We start from the raw sequence: 14,294 nt of genomic DNA on the forward strand, positions 1-14,294 counted from the left end.
TGGCAGTAACAACTGGCAAAGAGCAAGTCCAAATTATTGCTTACAGCACACACACAGAGCACACATTCAGTTCAGACAGCAAAATCGTTAACTAAATGGAGCAAGGAAACCTTCAAGGCTGGACTGAAAAGACAAAGGCAGACACAGGGGGTACATGTGGGAGTGGAAGGAAAAGACTCAAAATACAAGGAAGGACATTGCAGTGTTGGGAGGTTTGACAGCTCATTAAAAAACAATTGACTTGATTTCTTGGGGGGGGTTGTTTGAAGTTTAAAGTCACAAAGTTCACAGAACTCCCTCTCACGCACAATTCATCTTTTTCCTCCAGATCACCAGTTTCAATCCCAATGTCCCTGTGCCACATTCCATCCCATTCAAGATTCAAGCAACTCAAGTAGCTGTTTTCTGCAGGCATTTTATATTAAAAGAAACTGGAGAAAAGATATGATTGAGAGAAGTGATGAGTCTGCCAATCCATGTGAGAAAGCTTGGGCTCATAAAACAAACAGCCATAGGTATAAAGAACAAGTGAGATTATCAAGTTTAACACTTCAGAAGAGGGGAGGAAAATAGAGTCAAACCTCAGGACCTGAAAGGACCTCAAAGCAAAGTCACAATGTGTTGATCGTACTTGTGAGGAGTTTGAACTTTATATAAAGGAAAGAGAAGAGTAGAAGGATTAGAAGACTGATAAAGTCAGAGAAGACTGATAAAGTCAGAGAAGACAAGAAAGACTATCCTAACAGAAACATTTTTTCTTTCCTAAATTCCCACCTGCTGACTTCAAATTCTGGCAACAGCAGCAATCCCAGAACAAACTGAAATTGCAGAGTTAGCATAACAGAATGTTAATGTAGGTTTTATCTAAAAGTTTGAACAGCAAACGTAGGTAAAACTATTTTTGCTTGACCAACAGCCAACTCTCCCATATTAAAGGAGAATATTTTCCTGGTCGATAAACAATACTTAAATACTTAAACTGAGAGATTACAAAAAATATAAAGCAGACTGATGCAAGAACCAATCATTAATATACATGGTAAAACTTGCTGGAGGCAAAAGCAATCATAAGAAGCTACACTAAGGAAAAATTAGATATGCAAGCCCTTGGGGATATTGTGCAGAATGAAAAAATAGGAGTAAATGGAGCCAATAAGACTGACATAAAAAGTAGAAGTAAATGTATGCCAAAACATAGAAAAATTAATGCTCTTTCAATACTCTGATGAACCTGCTCCAAGATAAATCTTGAGACAGTCTGTCTCTGAAGATTCTACCACTCATCCATTTGATCCTCAATAATATACTATTCTAGTCTCTTTACAAAAGTAAAAATGAAGTAGAGACTTCTTTCATCCATCCTTTTGCTCTGTGGCTGATGGTACTACAGAGCTTTTACATTATTTTTTTTTGAAAAGTCAAGTCAAACAGGGAGACTTTTACATTTTCACCTACAGTAGCTGGGTTTGTGGGAACCTAGTACTGGAATTTTGAATGAAGAGAAACAAACTTTGTTACTAATGGTGTCACTGTACTTTCCAGAGGATTTACTTAATGTTTCCACTTGACATAAAAAGCAACTGTCAATCAAAATACAAGACTATTTTTCAGTTTTGAGGTGTTCCTGTAGCATTAAAAGGAAAATCCCAACCCAAATCACAGGATGGTAAAATCACGGTTTAAGGACTGAAAAAAGCATGTAATAAAACCTCTCCAGAGATTCCTATTCTGGTTTTTAAACTGAATTTTTTTTTTTTTTTAAGTTTCCATGGTACTGTATTATTACATCTTACATCATAGTGAACCATTCCCCCACAGACCAAGCACTGTGAAAAGTTCTGTTTTGCTGCTCACCTATATCACACCACCATTTAATTTAATGTTAATAAGCATTTCGCTGTAGTGAGGCAACAAACCTACTTCCTTTGCCATACAAGGCTGATAGAGTTACCTACATCTCACTGGGCACTTTGCATTTGATCACTCGTGACTCACCTTATGCTGTGCGAGCTGCATCTTTATTTTGTCAGGGTCATTTGCAATTTCAAGATCTGAGTCCAAAGATTTCTCTGACTCTTCTAGCCATTCCATAAGTTTGTGCCAGGCTTCATGGAACTGCAGGAAAGTGAGATTTGCGTGTATTTTAAAATTCACTGGTTCATAAAATAGTCTGAAAACATTAAACCCCAGCCAAGCCTCTACAAGCCAAAGAAGTCCTCCGCAGTCTTCAGAAAGATTTGGTGGACTTTTTCCTCCCTGGTCTCTCAAACAGGGACTAGCCCAGCCATGTGCTCACTGGACTTAGCCTCCCTTCTCCCAGGTGAATTAGGAACCCTTTATGTACATGATCGGCACACATAGTATGCATCTTTCAAAGCCATATTTGTAACTTCTGTTGACGTGTTGATCACTTAGATTCCTACATTTTAGTAACTAATAGTAAATACCACAAGAGTGGGGCTTAGCTATGGCCTATATGGGACAACAGCAGTAAATCACTGGGGAAAAAACCTGTCTGGATGACTGCCCACGATTTTCCTCATAAATGCTCACATTATATCAAATGCTATTTTGACACGCAAGGAACAGATCCTTGATCTTCCTTCCTGTCTCAAAAAAAATGGAGTGCTTCAGGGAAGGAAGCAGGGAAAGACCACAGATTCAACCAGCTTTCACAAAGCTGTATCCCTTTGGGATTCAATTTTTCTAAGCTGGTCATTTCTCTCCCTGCGTCTCTTTCAAAAATTATTCTTGCCTGGGCTGCCTACACGTGAATGCACAAGGAACGAGTTTAGAAACCTCTCAAGGTTCCTAGACCGTGTTGTTCAGGGCTGTGGATCAAGCTTTGACACCAGTAAAAAAAAATTCTCCATAGAAAGTTGTCATTCTAAGTTAATAACTTATTGTATTCCAATCTGTAAATGCATATAGAGATGAAATCTACCTCATTGCATAACTGCTGTGTGTTTGAACGCACAAGAGAAACTGATGGAAAATAAATAACATTTGACTGGCTTATGGGCTAATTTACTGCTCAGACAAGTCCTTACTCTATGAGCTGAGTGGCGGCAGCAGTGAACACGGGAACGTGGTTTGGCTGTGAACATGACCAAATCTTGAATGGTCACGTTCACTTGAATAAAGAGAAGCTAGAACTTACTATTGACTTTTAAACAGATTACATTCCTATCACACATTTTACATCTTAGAATTTATGGTCCTCAGTGAGGGGAACATGAATCTAAGGAAAAAAACACAAATGCTCCCTTGGTGAGGAAAACTGTGCAAAAACATCTCCAGGTTTTTAAGGAAACAAACGGAGATATGTTACCACACAGAAGATACTGGTCTAGTAACTAATATGGGATTGAAGAAGTGATGTAATCAGGGCACAATGTAAAGCCAAGAAGAAAATACTAAGGAATACTCCCACAGATTAGCGAAAGGGGTTCATCACATTCTTTAAAATAAAAGGGGTGTACTGTAAAACTTCCTTCTGAGGAGAGAAGGCACTAATGTACATCTGGAAGCCGTATTGTATCTTTCTTCTTTCAGACTACCCTGTATTGCAGACAGAAGTCACTGCTCGGGTTGAAAATGACGCTTTCACCTTCCAAATGAAGTGCTCTATGATTGAATCACAGAAATTGCCCCACTAACTCAACACTGTCTCTTACACTAAACCCAGACTTACTTGAAAGTGCATTAAAGCACCATATTCTTCAAGAGTCTGGATGCAATTACAGCTAAGTTCAAAGAGTTGTACAGCAGCTGTTGTCCGATTACCTGTTTGGCTCTTTTCCTTGCATCATCCAAAGCTCTTCCCCTTTCAACTAAGCGTTGAACTACTTTTTCCCATCGACTCTGTACACTGATCAGCAGATTCTTAATAAGGACAACATCTTGTTTCTGGCTGAAATATTTCAAATGGGTTCCAGTTTTGTCCAGTTCTATGATCTGATCTCGATGAGAATTCACTTCTGTCGCAAAAACCTTGGAAAAAAAGGGAGAAAATCACTCTGAATGCTACATTGCTCAACCACTGGGTAAACACTGAAAAAACCCAGTCTGATAAAGAATGATGTAGTAAGAAAGACTATAAAATGCAAATTTTAAACAAATTAAATGTTTCTCCAAGTGCCAGTGCTACAGGGTTCATTTGGACATTGTTAAAGTACCTCCACAGAGTGGGAGAAAAACATTGCACATCTGTTTCTTTACATACCTTGTGTTCATCAATTTGAAACAAGACAGTGTCCAAGATAAGACTTGGCCGAGAAGCTGCAGTTAGAGTTTGCTCAGCCTGAGTAAGCCAATTGATGAAATCTTGAAGTGAGTTGTGGAACTCCATTGCTAAACTGAGGGATTCTTCCAGTTTGGTCTGTAAAGACATGTCATACTTTAATAGCAGTTGATATTATGCAGGGGCTTCAGCCAAGTAAACCATTTTAGTTCAGCATTTTGGAGTAAACCATTTTAGTTTAGCATTTAGTTTATCATTTTAAAACATTTTTCCAACTCAAAGTTTCCGAGATTTAAATAATAGCCTACATTTGAGCATATTGAAGGAGATGGATAGAAGAGTAACAGTAAAATCATGTATGATAGATGAGTAGAAAATACAGCACCTAGTATCAGGATGAAGTTTTCCACATTAGAACATCTTCTACTACTTAATCCTAATGGGACATATGGATTTATCAATTTCAATACAAAACCAGCAGAATCTCAGAAATCTAAGGTGGCAGTGCATTTGGAAGATCCTCAAAGAGATCATCTAATTTATTCTCTTGCACTAAAGAAAGAATAAGTTTGCTCAGATCACTTCCTTAAAGCCCAATTGTCATTTTGGTTGCCTGAACCAAGACTAATTTTGGATACAAAATTTTTGTTGATCATGAGACAGCAGTTGGAGATTTTCAAACAATTACACTGCTGGCCTAGCAGAGCATTCCAACCCTAAAGCTTCCTGCAAGAAGATGCTCATGTTGGGTATTAATTAGTTTGACATTCTTACATTATACAGTTACCTTAAGAGACACCAGCATTCTTACTTTAAAATATAAGTTGTGAGAGAAATTATTTGTGCTTTATACATATCAGGGCTGTACAGAGAGTTCCTCAGTTTGTAATTATTGATATTCTTCATTGTTTGATTGAGGTACAACAAATGGACTAAACTTCGTGAAGGAATGGAAGCAGAATTAAATTAATAAGAAAATGTATGTTGCACATCAGTGAAATCATTGATCTATGTTAGAACAGAAGGTAGTCACTTGAAGTAAGTGGCAGGAGGCCAACCATTTGGGAATTTTAAGAAAAAAAAATGGGTAAAAGCTAGGAAAATTAATGCAGCAATTCTGTACTGAAAAGGAGATAAACTTGAGTGATCAAATAATTTTAGCCACTCTCTCATGTCTATGATTACTGTAATACAAACCAGAAAAGCCCTCATCCTACCAAATGAACATGATCAGTTTCAGTCAATGTATTTCTATGGAACAGACTTGTGCCATTCTCACCCATCCTTCCCCCCAGTTATGGATAATAAACTTCTTGAATCACTTTTGTCCCCAGTACTTTCTGAACATACCAATGAATTCTGCATAACTGTCTCTCCAATTGATTTTAAGTCTAAAAGATGAAGCAAATATGCATGCATACAAGCACTGAACATTAACATCCCTGAATACATGATTTACGCTTCTATTTTTATGTAAAAACACATACTTTTCTTTCACTGAGCGTTGTTTGTACTGATTCCCATTTCTCTTTTAAGTTATTTATGTCCTGCTCAACGTTTGTTTCGGCAGACTCTGGGCATCTTGCAAGCATCTGTTGGCCTTTCTGCATTAGACACTTATATGTCTCTTCTTTGGCTTCAAAGGCAGCACAAAGTTCCTAAACAAAGAAAGCACCAAAAAGTAAGTCAGGTAGAAATTCAATACTTTGCTAGTGTAATATTTATTCCTCCCCCAACATTTAGTGGGTATGATTAAGACTAATAAAGGAAACATATTTAATAAAAAGCCAAATGAGCAAAGAGCGAGCTCAACTCTTCAGGAAATGAGAACTTGTACTGTCAGATGTTTTCTCTGAGATCCAAAGCCTGGCAAAGAAAGTACTATGCACTTATTGCACAAGATTTGCTACAACTTGGTTGGTTTAAAGACCATCTGCAGCTGAAACATAAAAAGTGTCAGCATCATCCAGTGTGCTGAAAGCCCAGACCTATCCAAAATACCTTCAGAAGTGGGTGGGACAACTTGGGAGGGCTGCTTTATTGCACCTTGTCTCTTCTGTTTTGTTTGTATCTTCCTACACTTGCTAGGCAGGAGCACTGAAGACATTTTACAAATACAAAGCTGGAAGAATGATGGTAACAACTGTTTTACCTAACTATTCTACTAACTATTCTTTTTTAACCATGTTAAAGATGAGGTGGCAAGAGACGGAGTGCCTGTGCATCCCTCCGACTCGGAAGGGCACATTCAATATTTGTAACAGACTGCTCAAAAGGTACCAATAAAGTTGCTGCGGACTCCCAAATGAAGAACATCTTCCAGGAGATGAGCAGCAAGTGGCTTGCAAATAAGAAGAACAGTCCCAGGACAAGAGCCCAAACCCAACATCTTCTTTGGGTTAAGAGACACTATACACAGGGTTGTACCTGATTACAGAGGAGGGCAAAGCAGGAAGCAGGTTCAACCATGAGCTAAGATTTTAATAGCACTGAAAGCTTCCTTGGTTTCCTTCTGAGAACTATGAAAGTGGCGTCACCTAGCCTGCCTTCTCCTACACTCCAGACCTCCCTACAATTTTTCTGGTTTCCCTAAGTCCCCAGAGCATCTGCAGCACAAGAACCCCTCAGGAGTAAACATAAGGAGTGCAGCACAGCTGAGACACAGCACAGCAGGAGTGGCCCCAAACACTGGGGCTGGGCTCAGTCAAAGATATGGCCTCATCGCAGTGGTTCACTCTGCAGGACAGTCACATTCTCAGGAGGGCATAAGCAATTAAAGTAATTTTAAAGGAGGAACTGAGAAAAATTATTTTTTAAGAAAAGGAGAGGGATGTTCTGAGCTGCACTGGGACACCCCAACAGGCCTTTTGTTAAGCCCCCTTCCTGCTGGTGTCCTGTAATGTCTCTTCGTATCTTTTTTTTTCCTGGAGCTGCCTTAGCTGAAAATGCTGCCCAAACTCAGCTCCATTTGTGACCTGATTAGCGTTGAGGGCTCTTTTATTCCCACCTGTAGAAACAGACCTTATACTCAAGATGGTTCATAACATTATTTCCAATCAGAAACAAATCAAAATACAGTGCAAAACTTTCTTCTTCAGTTACACATCACAAATTAACATGGTTTGTATCACATAGGGGCAAGTTTGAATTTGGAACTTACGATAAACCGCACTCAACACAAGTGGCCTCAACATTTCAGTTGCCAAAAAAAAAAAAAAAAGAGAATTTACACATATCTACACAGATGCACTGAGGCTTAACTAAATTGAAGTCAAGTCCTATTTTTTAAGGGTTATATACATTAAAGGATAACAAGTCAATGACTGCAGTTATATGATGGGCTACAACATAGTAACCATCTGTTAAAAGGTACATGTACAGTTAGGAAATGATTGTACATATAGAGTACACATTACTGGGGACATGACATTTGTTCCAACTATAATACTACATTAGTTTAAAGACTCTTTAACTAATCAATCTGTAAATGCAAAAGGAGAGAAAACTTGCATAATAAAAGAATTTACCAAGGAAAACCCTCAGATTTTCCAAGGAAGATTTTTTTGGTCTTGATCTGACTTTAAGTCCAGGATGAAAAATGGAAAGAGCTCCACTGACTCTCATAGAATCATGATTACGCCTGACCCTCAAAGTCAAAGGCGTTTTTGTGCCTTTTTTTTTTAAGGCAAAAAGATAAAGATTGGGGGGAGTTCAAAACTGCAAGGTTATTTCAATGTTTTGTCCTAGTTTCCTGTCATAACCAACTTTAAAACTGGAAATTATTTTCCTTCTCAAAAATGGTTACTGGTAAATTTTGGAGGAAAACAGTGCCCCACATTGGTGGGCAATGACTTTTATCATCATTCCAAAGTAAAATCTCATTTTTAAATCTATGACAACGCAGCATTCTAATCAAAACTGTGTCATGCATATTCGAGTTCAAGGATAGTTCAGAAAATATCACTCTTACAACTGAGCCAGGAGGTCAGGAGTTTTCATCACTGCATTTGGGCTTATATCCTGGCCTAACAGCACAGCATGATTTTACCTAAATGGAGCACTATGAACCACCTTCCTCTGAGGTAAGAGATCAAGTTTAAGTGTCTTTTTAAGCTCTACAGTCCTATGGGGATAGAGAAATCCATATGTTTCTTAAAGAGAAAGGAATGGAAGGAAGGCAATAATTCAGGCATCCTGATCAGCTTGTCATTTCTAATTAAAGCAGCATCACTATATGAGCCAGTAGTCCTCATTACATTGTGTTAATGATGACTTTAATGTCAGCTTTGGTTCAATACAGAATAAAGGATTGGGTCTCTTAATTCAAGGCCCAATGAATGTGGATCACTTTTACATTTATCTTCGTATCTTAGAAAATGCATAAATTTAGCTATGGAGACAGAAGGTAAAACAAGACTAGGAATCACTGAAAAATCTGCAAACACTTTCTGTTTTTCTTTCTGAGAAGAAGGATGCAAAAGTTCTTTCATTTATGTCTCAACACTACTAATGGTTCAGCTTTGGGCATCTCCCAAGTGACTACTTTTCCTACACTGAAAAGTGCTGAACTGAAGGCTATTAAAATTTTTTAAGATACTGTGCAGACATTGTGATATATTGAACATGCTCTGTATTTACCATAAACACTCTTGAAAGATAGTTAGTCCTGAAATGCAATTTGCAAAGCATTCTAATACTGATACTTACCATATGGGTATTAAGCTGCTCTCTTGCTGTTTCTGGTAAGCCTCCAACAGGTTTTGATGCCAACAGTTGACGTTCAGTGTCTGTCAGCCATTGCTGCATATCTTCAACTTCACCATGGAAACCTTGGGCCTAAATTATACCATATCATTTTAGAGCTTACTTAAACGTAATGTGCAAAAGTACACTGGGAACAGATTTAATCAGATATTTGCAATAATCAAAGCAAATGAAATGGAAAAAAAACCCAAAAAAAACAAAAACCAAAGGAGAAACCCAAACCACAACAAAATTTATACTAGCTCAACCCAATCTAAATGATAAAAACAAAACAAAAACTCATGGAAATCTTGAAAGCAGGCTAAATTAGCAACTGTGAGATCACTGTTTTCCCTGAATAATACGCCTATACAGAAATTTCATCCTTTTAAAATATGTAGGCCAAAAGCTGAAGTCTTGTTTCAGCACTATAAAGACAGTGGCCAGCTGTGGAAGATACAGCTGGATTCAAACCTTCTCCAAATTTAGGAGTGTCTGCGTTATGGTTTTGATTTAGGCCAACTTCTAATACATGTATCTATGTATTTAATGTAAAAAGATACTTTTTCCGAGTTATCTCTTATTTGATCATTTCCCGTTCACCTGGATCAAGGCACTGTCCAGCTGCTGTTTCCTTTGTTCTGTTTTTTCCAACACGTTTTGCCAGCGCTGATTCAGAAGTTCCAACTTGCTCCGTAAATTACTTGCTTCTTCAACAGCACTTGATTCAATCAGGTCATTTCCTGCTTTCTGAACTGCTTCCACTGTAGACTGATGAGCTAAAACATCATTTTGTAGCACCTACAATTGTAACACAGTACGTATAACTGGCCATGTTGATAAGTTATTGAATGAAAGCAATTACAGTGACTGAGCTAGTTCTAATCCAGTGAGAAGGAAACAGTTTAACATCAGCATAGGTATTAGCAACTAAAGCTAATAACTAAGGTCTCTTCAATCAAAAGCAGTAACACATCAGTCCGCCAAAATGCTACATTTTATTTTTATATCTTGGAAAAAATAATATATTTCTTCTGAATACATATACTTCTTTCTGCAATTATGAAAGGTTTCGGGTACTGCTAGGGAAGAATTATTTCTTCACTTTATTTATTACATACTTTTCTTTAATAGGATTTTTCTTTGTTTTTGAGGGTAAGGTGTGAAAATAGTGTTATATATAGTAATACCAATTGCTGGTGGAGCAGTAGTCTAAGAAGAGAGGAACAAGAACACTATGTGCCTTCTGTGCCATACAACAACCTGGAAGTCACGACGTCTTTTCATGCATTTCAGGGCTACAACTCCTTTTACATTATGTCAGGCTACCCGGACACTTCAGCTGTGCTAAAAGCTGGGGAATGATTGTAATACTAACACCACAAGACCTCTTTCATCTGGTTGTAAACCTGTTATCACCAACCACAGTAAAACCATAAAATGCCTAAAAGTACATTTGGGGAAAGTATGCTGTTTCCAGAAAGATTTAAAAAAAAAATAAATAAAACAAACAAACAAAAAAAAGACCCAAAACAAAACAAAAAAACCCCACAAAAAACCCAAAACCCCCCCAAAACCCAAAACCAAACCAAAACAAAAAAACACAACAAGAAAAACTCCAAGGTTTAAAATATCAGAAATAAAGAACAGAAAAAGAGAATATGCAAAATGGTTGGGAAGGGAATGGTAAACTTCATTTAAGAAATTCAAGTTTATGACTGCTGTCTTCCACGGGGTCTGTTTCAAACTCACCGCCCTCAAAATGCTAGCATATGGAAAAAAAAATACAGCTAAATACAAAGGAACTTTTAAATAAACTATACAGAGCACTTGGAAACAGCAAGTCACAATCAGCCCTTATATACAAAATGCACATCACATTTGCTTTCATTCTTCTAAGCTAACCACTGGAAGATATTCCTTCTTTTATTTTCCTTACAGGGTGAAAAAAAAAAGGGATATTCACATAAGCAGATGCATCTTATCCCTTCCTTCCTGTAGCAGCTCACTAAGAACAAGGTCTATTCTTTCCAAAGTAATTCAAGAGATGGATGTTTTTCCAGGCCACCACAGGATGCACTACTGTGTGAACTTTCTAACCTATAAACTCTGTTTTATGAAAAGGAAGCAGATTTGTTCATGTGTTTGCTGAACTCCTTCAGCACTGAAGGTATATGTAGTCACATATGATGTCTGGATGGTTCTTCAGTAGTAAAACATTTCTGTTTGATAAGAATAAAAAAGGTTCCTGGAGTGGAAGCTAGATTTGTAACTTTTTTTTTTTTTTTTTTTTTAAGGGCCTGTTTCTAACAGTAGTCACACAAGGCACATAGATATTCTACTCTGCCCAAGTTCCAACAACTGACCACGCAAAAGGCTTCAGAAGCTGCACAGCTGCCTTACCACAAACAATGAAAATGCCCTAACTATCTGCATACTGCCAATTTCAATCAATTCTCTCTAAATCCAAAATGGACTCTGAACACTTTTCACATCACACGCAGGCCAAAAATTAGAAGGCAGATTTAAAGGAGAGGATTTATGAGGCTAGTTTGTAACCTTCGGGCCTAAAAAGAACACATCATCATGAAACAGCATTGAGCCACACAAAGAGGTAGAGATCTCCTGCTCCTGGGAGACACTCGTCAAAATAAAGGCACAACGGAAGCATTCTTCCATGGGCTCCAAAGTCACAATAATCATCAAAAATACTGAAAAAACATTTTTAAAATCAACCCTACATTGTATGGAACAAAGAGAAAAAGATGGGGGCACAGATAGCCCTAAAGTTTGATGAGGTTTTCAGACAAGCACTCTTCATGTTAGTTGGACTCAAGTGAGATACAATTTTGCAGAACTGAGTACAACAAATCACTGTTTTCTGAGAAGGAAGAAACAAGAACAAAAGATGCGTAATGGTCAGGTGAATTGTGTGACACCTGGCCTAAAGAGAACTAATCGAAGAACTTATTGCTTCAGGAACAGTAGCAAGTTCAATAACTTTGGAGTTCCCTGGGTGAAATTAAGGTGAATACAAGGTGGAGACTAGGGTGAGCTGCTCTTTTTGGCTAAAATCTATGACACCTGCATGGCATATGCAAGGAAGGTAGGAATATGGAGGAGTAAGGGGAAAGGTATTAGTTATTCCAAGCTCGCATTTCAGCTATTATCTGCATCTTGAAAATCTCTACAGAAAATTATTTATAAAGTGCTAAGTCTTCCTACAAGGTTCATCAGTAAGATAAACATTTTAAAAAATTTCATCTAATATTAATTATAATTACATACATGATGTTTGGCAAGTTCAACTTCAATAGCCTTGGGGTCTCCACCCACAGGTTTCTGTTCATTTAGCAAGTCTTCTGTATGCGTCAGCCATGTCAGTAACTCATCCAGGGCATGCTGGAACTGCCCCAAGGCTAACAAGGCACCTTCCAGCTTGTGCTACAGTAAAAATAAAATTAACAATAAAATGGTTTCACAATGCTATTTAATTGTCTTATATTACCATTAGTCACCATAATCCATAGCAGAGTCTAGGCATACGACAGCATAAAAACCAGGGAGAAACAGCTATCCAAGACAAGCAACTGCTTTATAGTCAGAAAGAGTTAGCAATCCCCTGTAAAGCCTCACATTCCAGGCTTAAATTCCTGACTTTCAAAGACCTCGTGCAACCTGGGCAGAGTTAAGTTTGATGGTTCTCTCATCGGACATATGACAGTAGTTTTTCATCAGTTAAAACATAATTTCAGTATAAATGCAACTTGGTGCATGATCTTTTTAAAACCTTTTCTTTGTCATGAAATGGTTCAATTTAGAAAAAAAAAATACACTTCAAAGCATGGCATGTTTAAATCTCTCACCTTGATAATTTAAGGAAAGAGCACTGAAACAGTTCAATATTAAAAAAAACCCAAGCAACTTAAAGTGCTCAGTTCAGCAGTTAATATTACTTTTGCACATATAAACATGTTTTCAACTGCTACTTAAGATGTCATCAAATAGCCAAAACAAAATAATGATTTGACGTAGCACTCCTGACAGAGGAAATGACAAAAATGCTGCTAAGGGTTTAAAAACCATAAAAATGACTCAATAAATTATAAAATTCAAGTCCTATTATATATAGTTCTGCAATTTCCAAACCAAAAGGAAAAAATGTGTAAATTGATACAGAATATTATTCATTAAAAAAACTTTTCTCAAAAATCTAAGTCATGAACAAAGCCTCCACCTTCAAGATTATTTACCTGTCTATTTATAATTTTTTCCTCTAGGCTGTCCCACATCAGTCTGAGCTCTGAGAGAGGGTCTCGAACAGTGTGCTTGTCACTCTCCTCTGTTACCTTCTTCAGCAATAGTTCTGCCTGATGGTTCAGTCTTTCCATTTCTATCCGCTGCTGATAAGCTTCTGTCTTAAATTGCTATGGTAAATAGAAAAAGAATACAAATAAGCATATCACAAGTTCCGATTTTCTTTAATATAGCATAATACAGTAATATTTTCAATACTAATGCATCACAGTCAACTTTCATAAATTCAGGGGTTTTGTTTTCCAGGGTCAAAATGCTTGTAAGATACCAATAACCCAGACAGTCCCACATAACTGAAATTATGCAGCAATCTCTAACTATTGTAGCAGATACTGCTATCTCTGACTGGAGGATGATAGAGATGTCCAACAGGAAAGTATTCTCCAGCCATCTCCCTGGTTTGTAAAAAAGGCAGAATATATATCCTAAGTTCCAGCTCTTGTGGTTGTCACAATGTAATACTTTAAACTTCAAATAGAATTATTCTTCAGAAGAGCTGGAAGCAAATTTTCTTCAGTAGAGCACCCTCTCTTGTACACATAACTTGTGCAGCAGTCTGAATACAACTCGCATTTGTCTTCTTCTGAACTACCTAAGATTATGGTTCATTTGAAGTTACATCATAAAATAGACAGCTTGAACAACCTGCCCACAGCCAAAAAATGTACAAGTGAGCAACAAAACCAGGGACATCCCTGGTTTTTATACATAGCATGACACCCTATCAACGTCAGGAGCATACTCAGTTACAAATCCATACACACAGGTTTCTAAGTTAGCCTGAAATTTTTATTTTCAGCTTACTCATCTGTTGGGAATGCCATGATCTGTGTGAGCATTTAGGTAAAGCCTATAATGGCAGAAGTGAAGTTTTGGAGGCATTCTCTCAGAGCCTTAAGGAAGCTGTTCATGGTAGAAACGAGACAACTGGAAAGTCATAGTAAAAGAACCCTGTACATAATGACCTTGTAGCCTTTGAAAGAGCAGGAAT

General features: G+C 37.5%; 1 protein-coding gene across 1 annotated transcript in view; it reads right to left on the reverse strand.

Annotated features, from left to right (window-relative positions):
- Positions 1-14,294, reverse strand: part of LOC104461085 (dystonin-like) — a 70,849-nt gene that overhangs the window by 27,387 nt on the left and 29,168 nt on the right. The window contains exons 19-26 of the mRNA XM_010072540.1: positions 13,240-13,413; positions 12,275-12,430; positions 9,590-9,787; positions 8,951-9,079; positions 5,731-5,901; positions 4,226-4,381; positions 3,787-3,993; positions 1,996-2,115 (exon numbers count right to left, since the gene is read on the reverse strand). Of these exons, the coding sequence (XP_010070842.1) occupies positions 1,996-2,115; positions 3,787-3,993; positions 4,226-4,381; positions 5,731-5,901; positions 8,951-9,079; positions 9,590-9,787; positions 12,275-12,430; positions 13,240-13,413 (1,311 nt within the window). The remainder of the gene's footprint in view (positions 1-1,995; positions 2,116-3,786; positions 3,994-4,225; positions 4,382-5,730; positions 5,902-8,950; positions 9,080-9,589; positions 9,788-12,274; positions 12,431-13,239; positions 13,414-14,294) is intronic.

This window comes from Pterocles gutturalis, unplaced genomic scaffold (assembly GCF_000699245.1).
Source record: "Pterocles gutturalis isolate BGI_N339 unplaced genomic scaffold, ASM69924v1 scaffold15642, whole genome shotgun sequence".
Lineage (NCBI taxonomy): Eukaryota > Metazoa > Chordata > Aves > Pterocliformes > Pteroclidae > Pterocles > Pterocles gutturalis.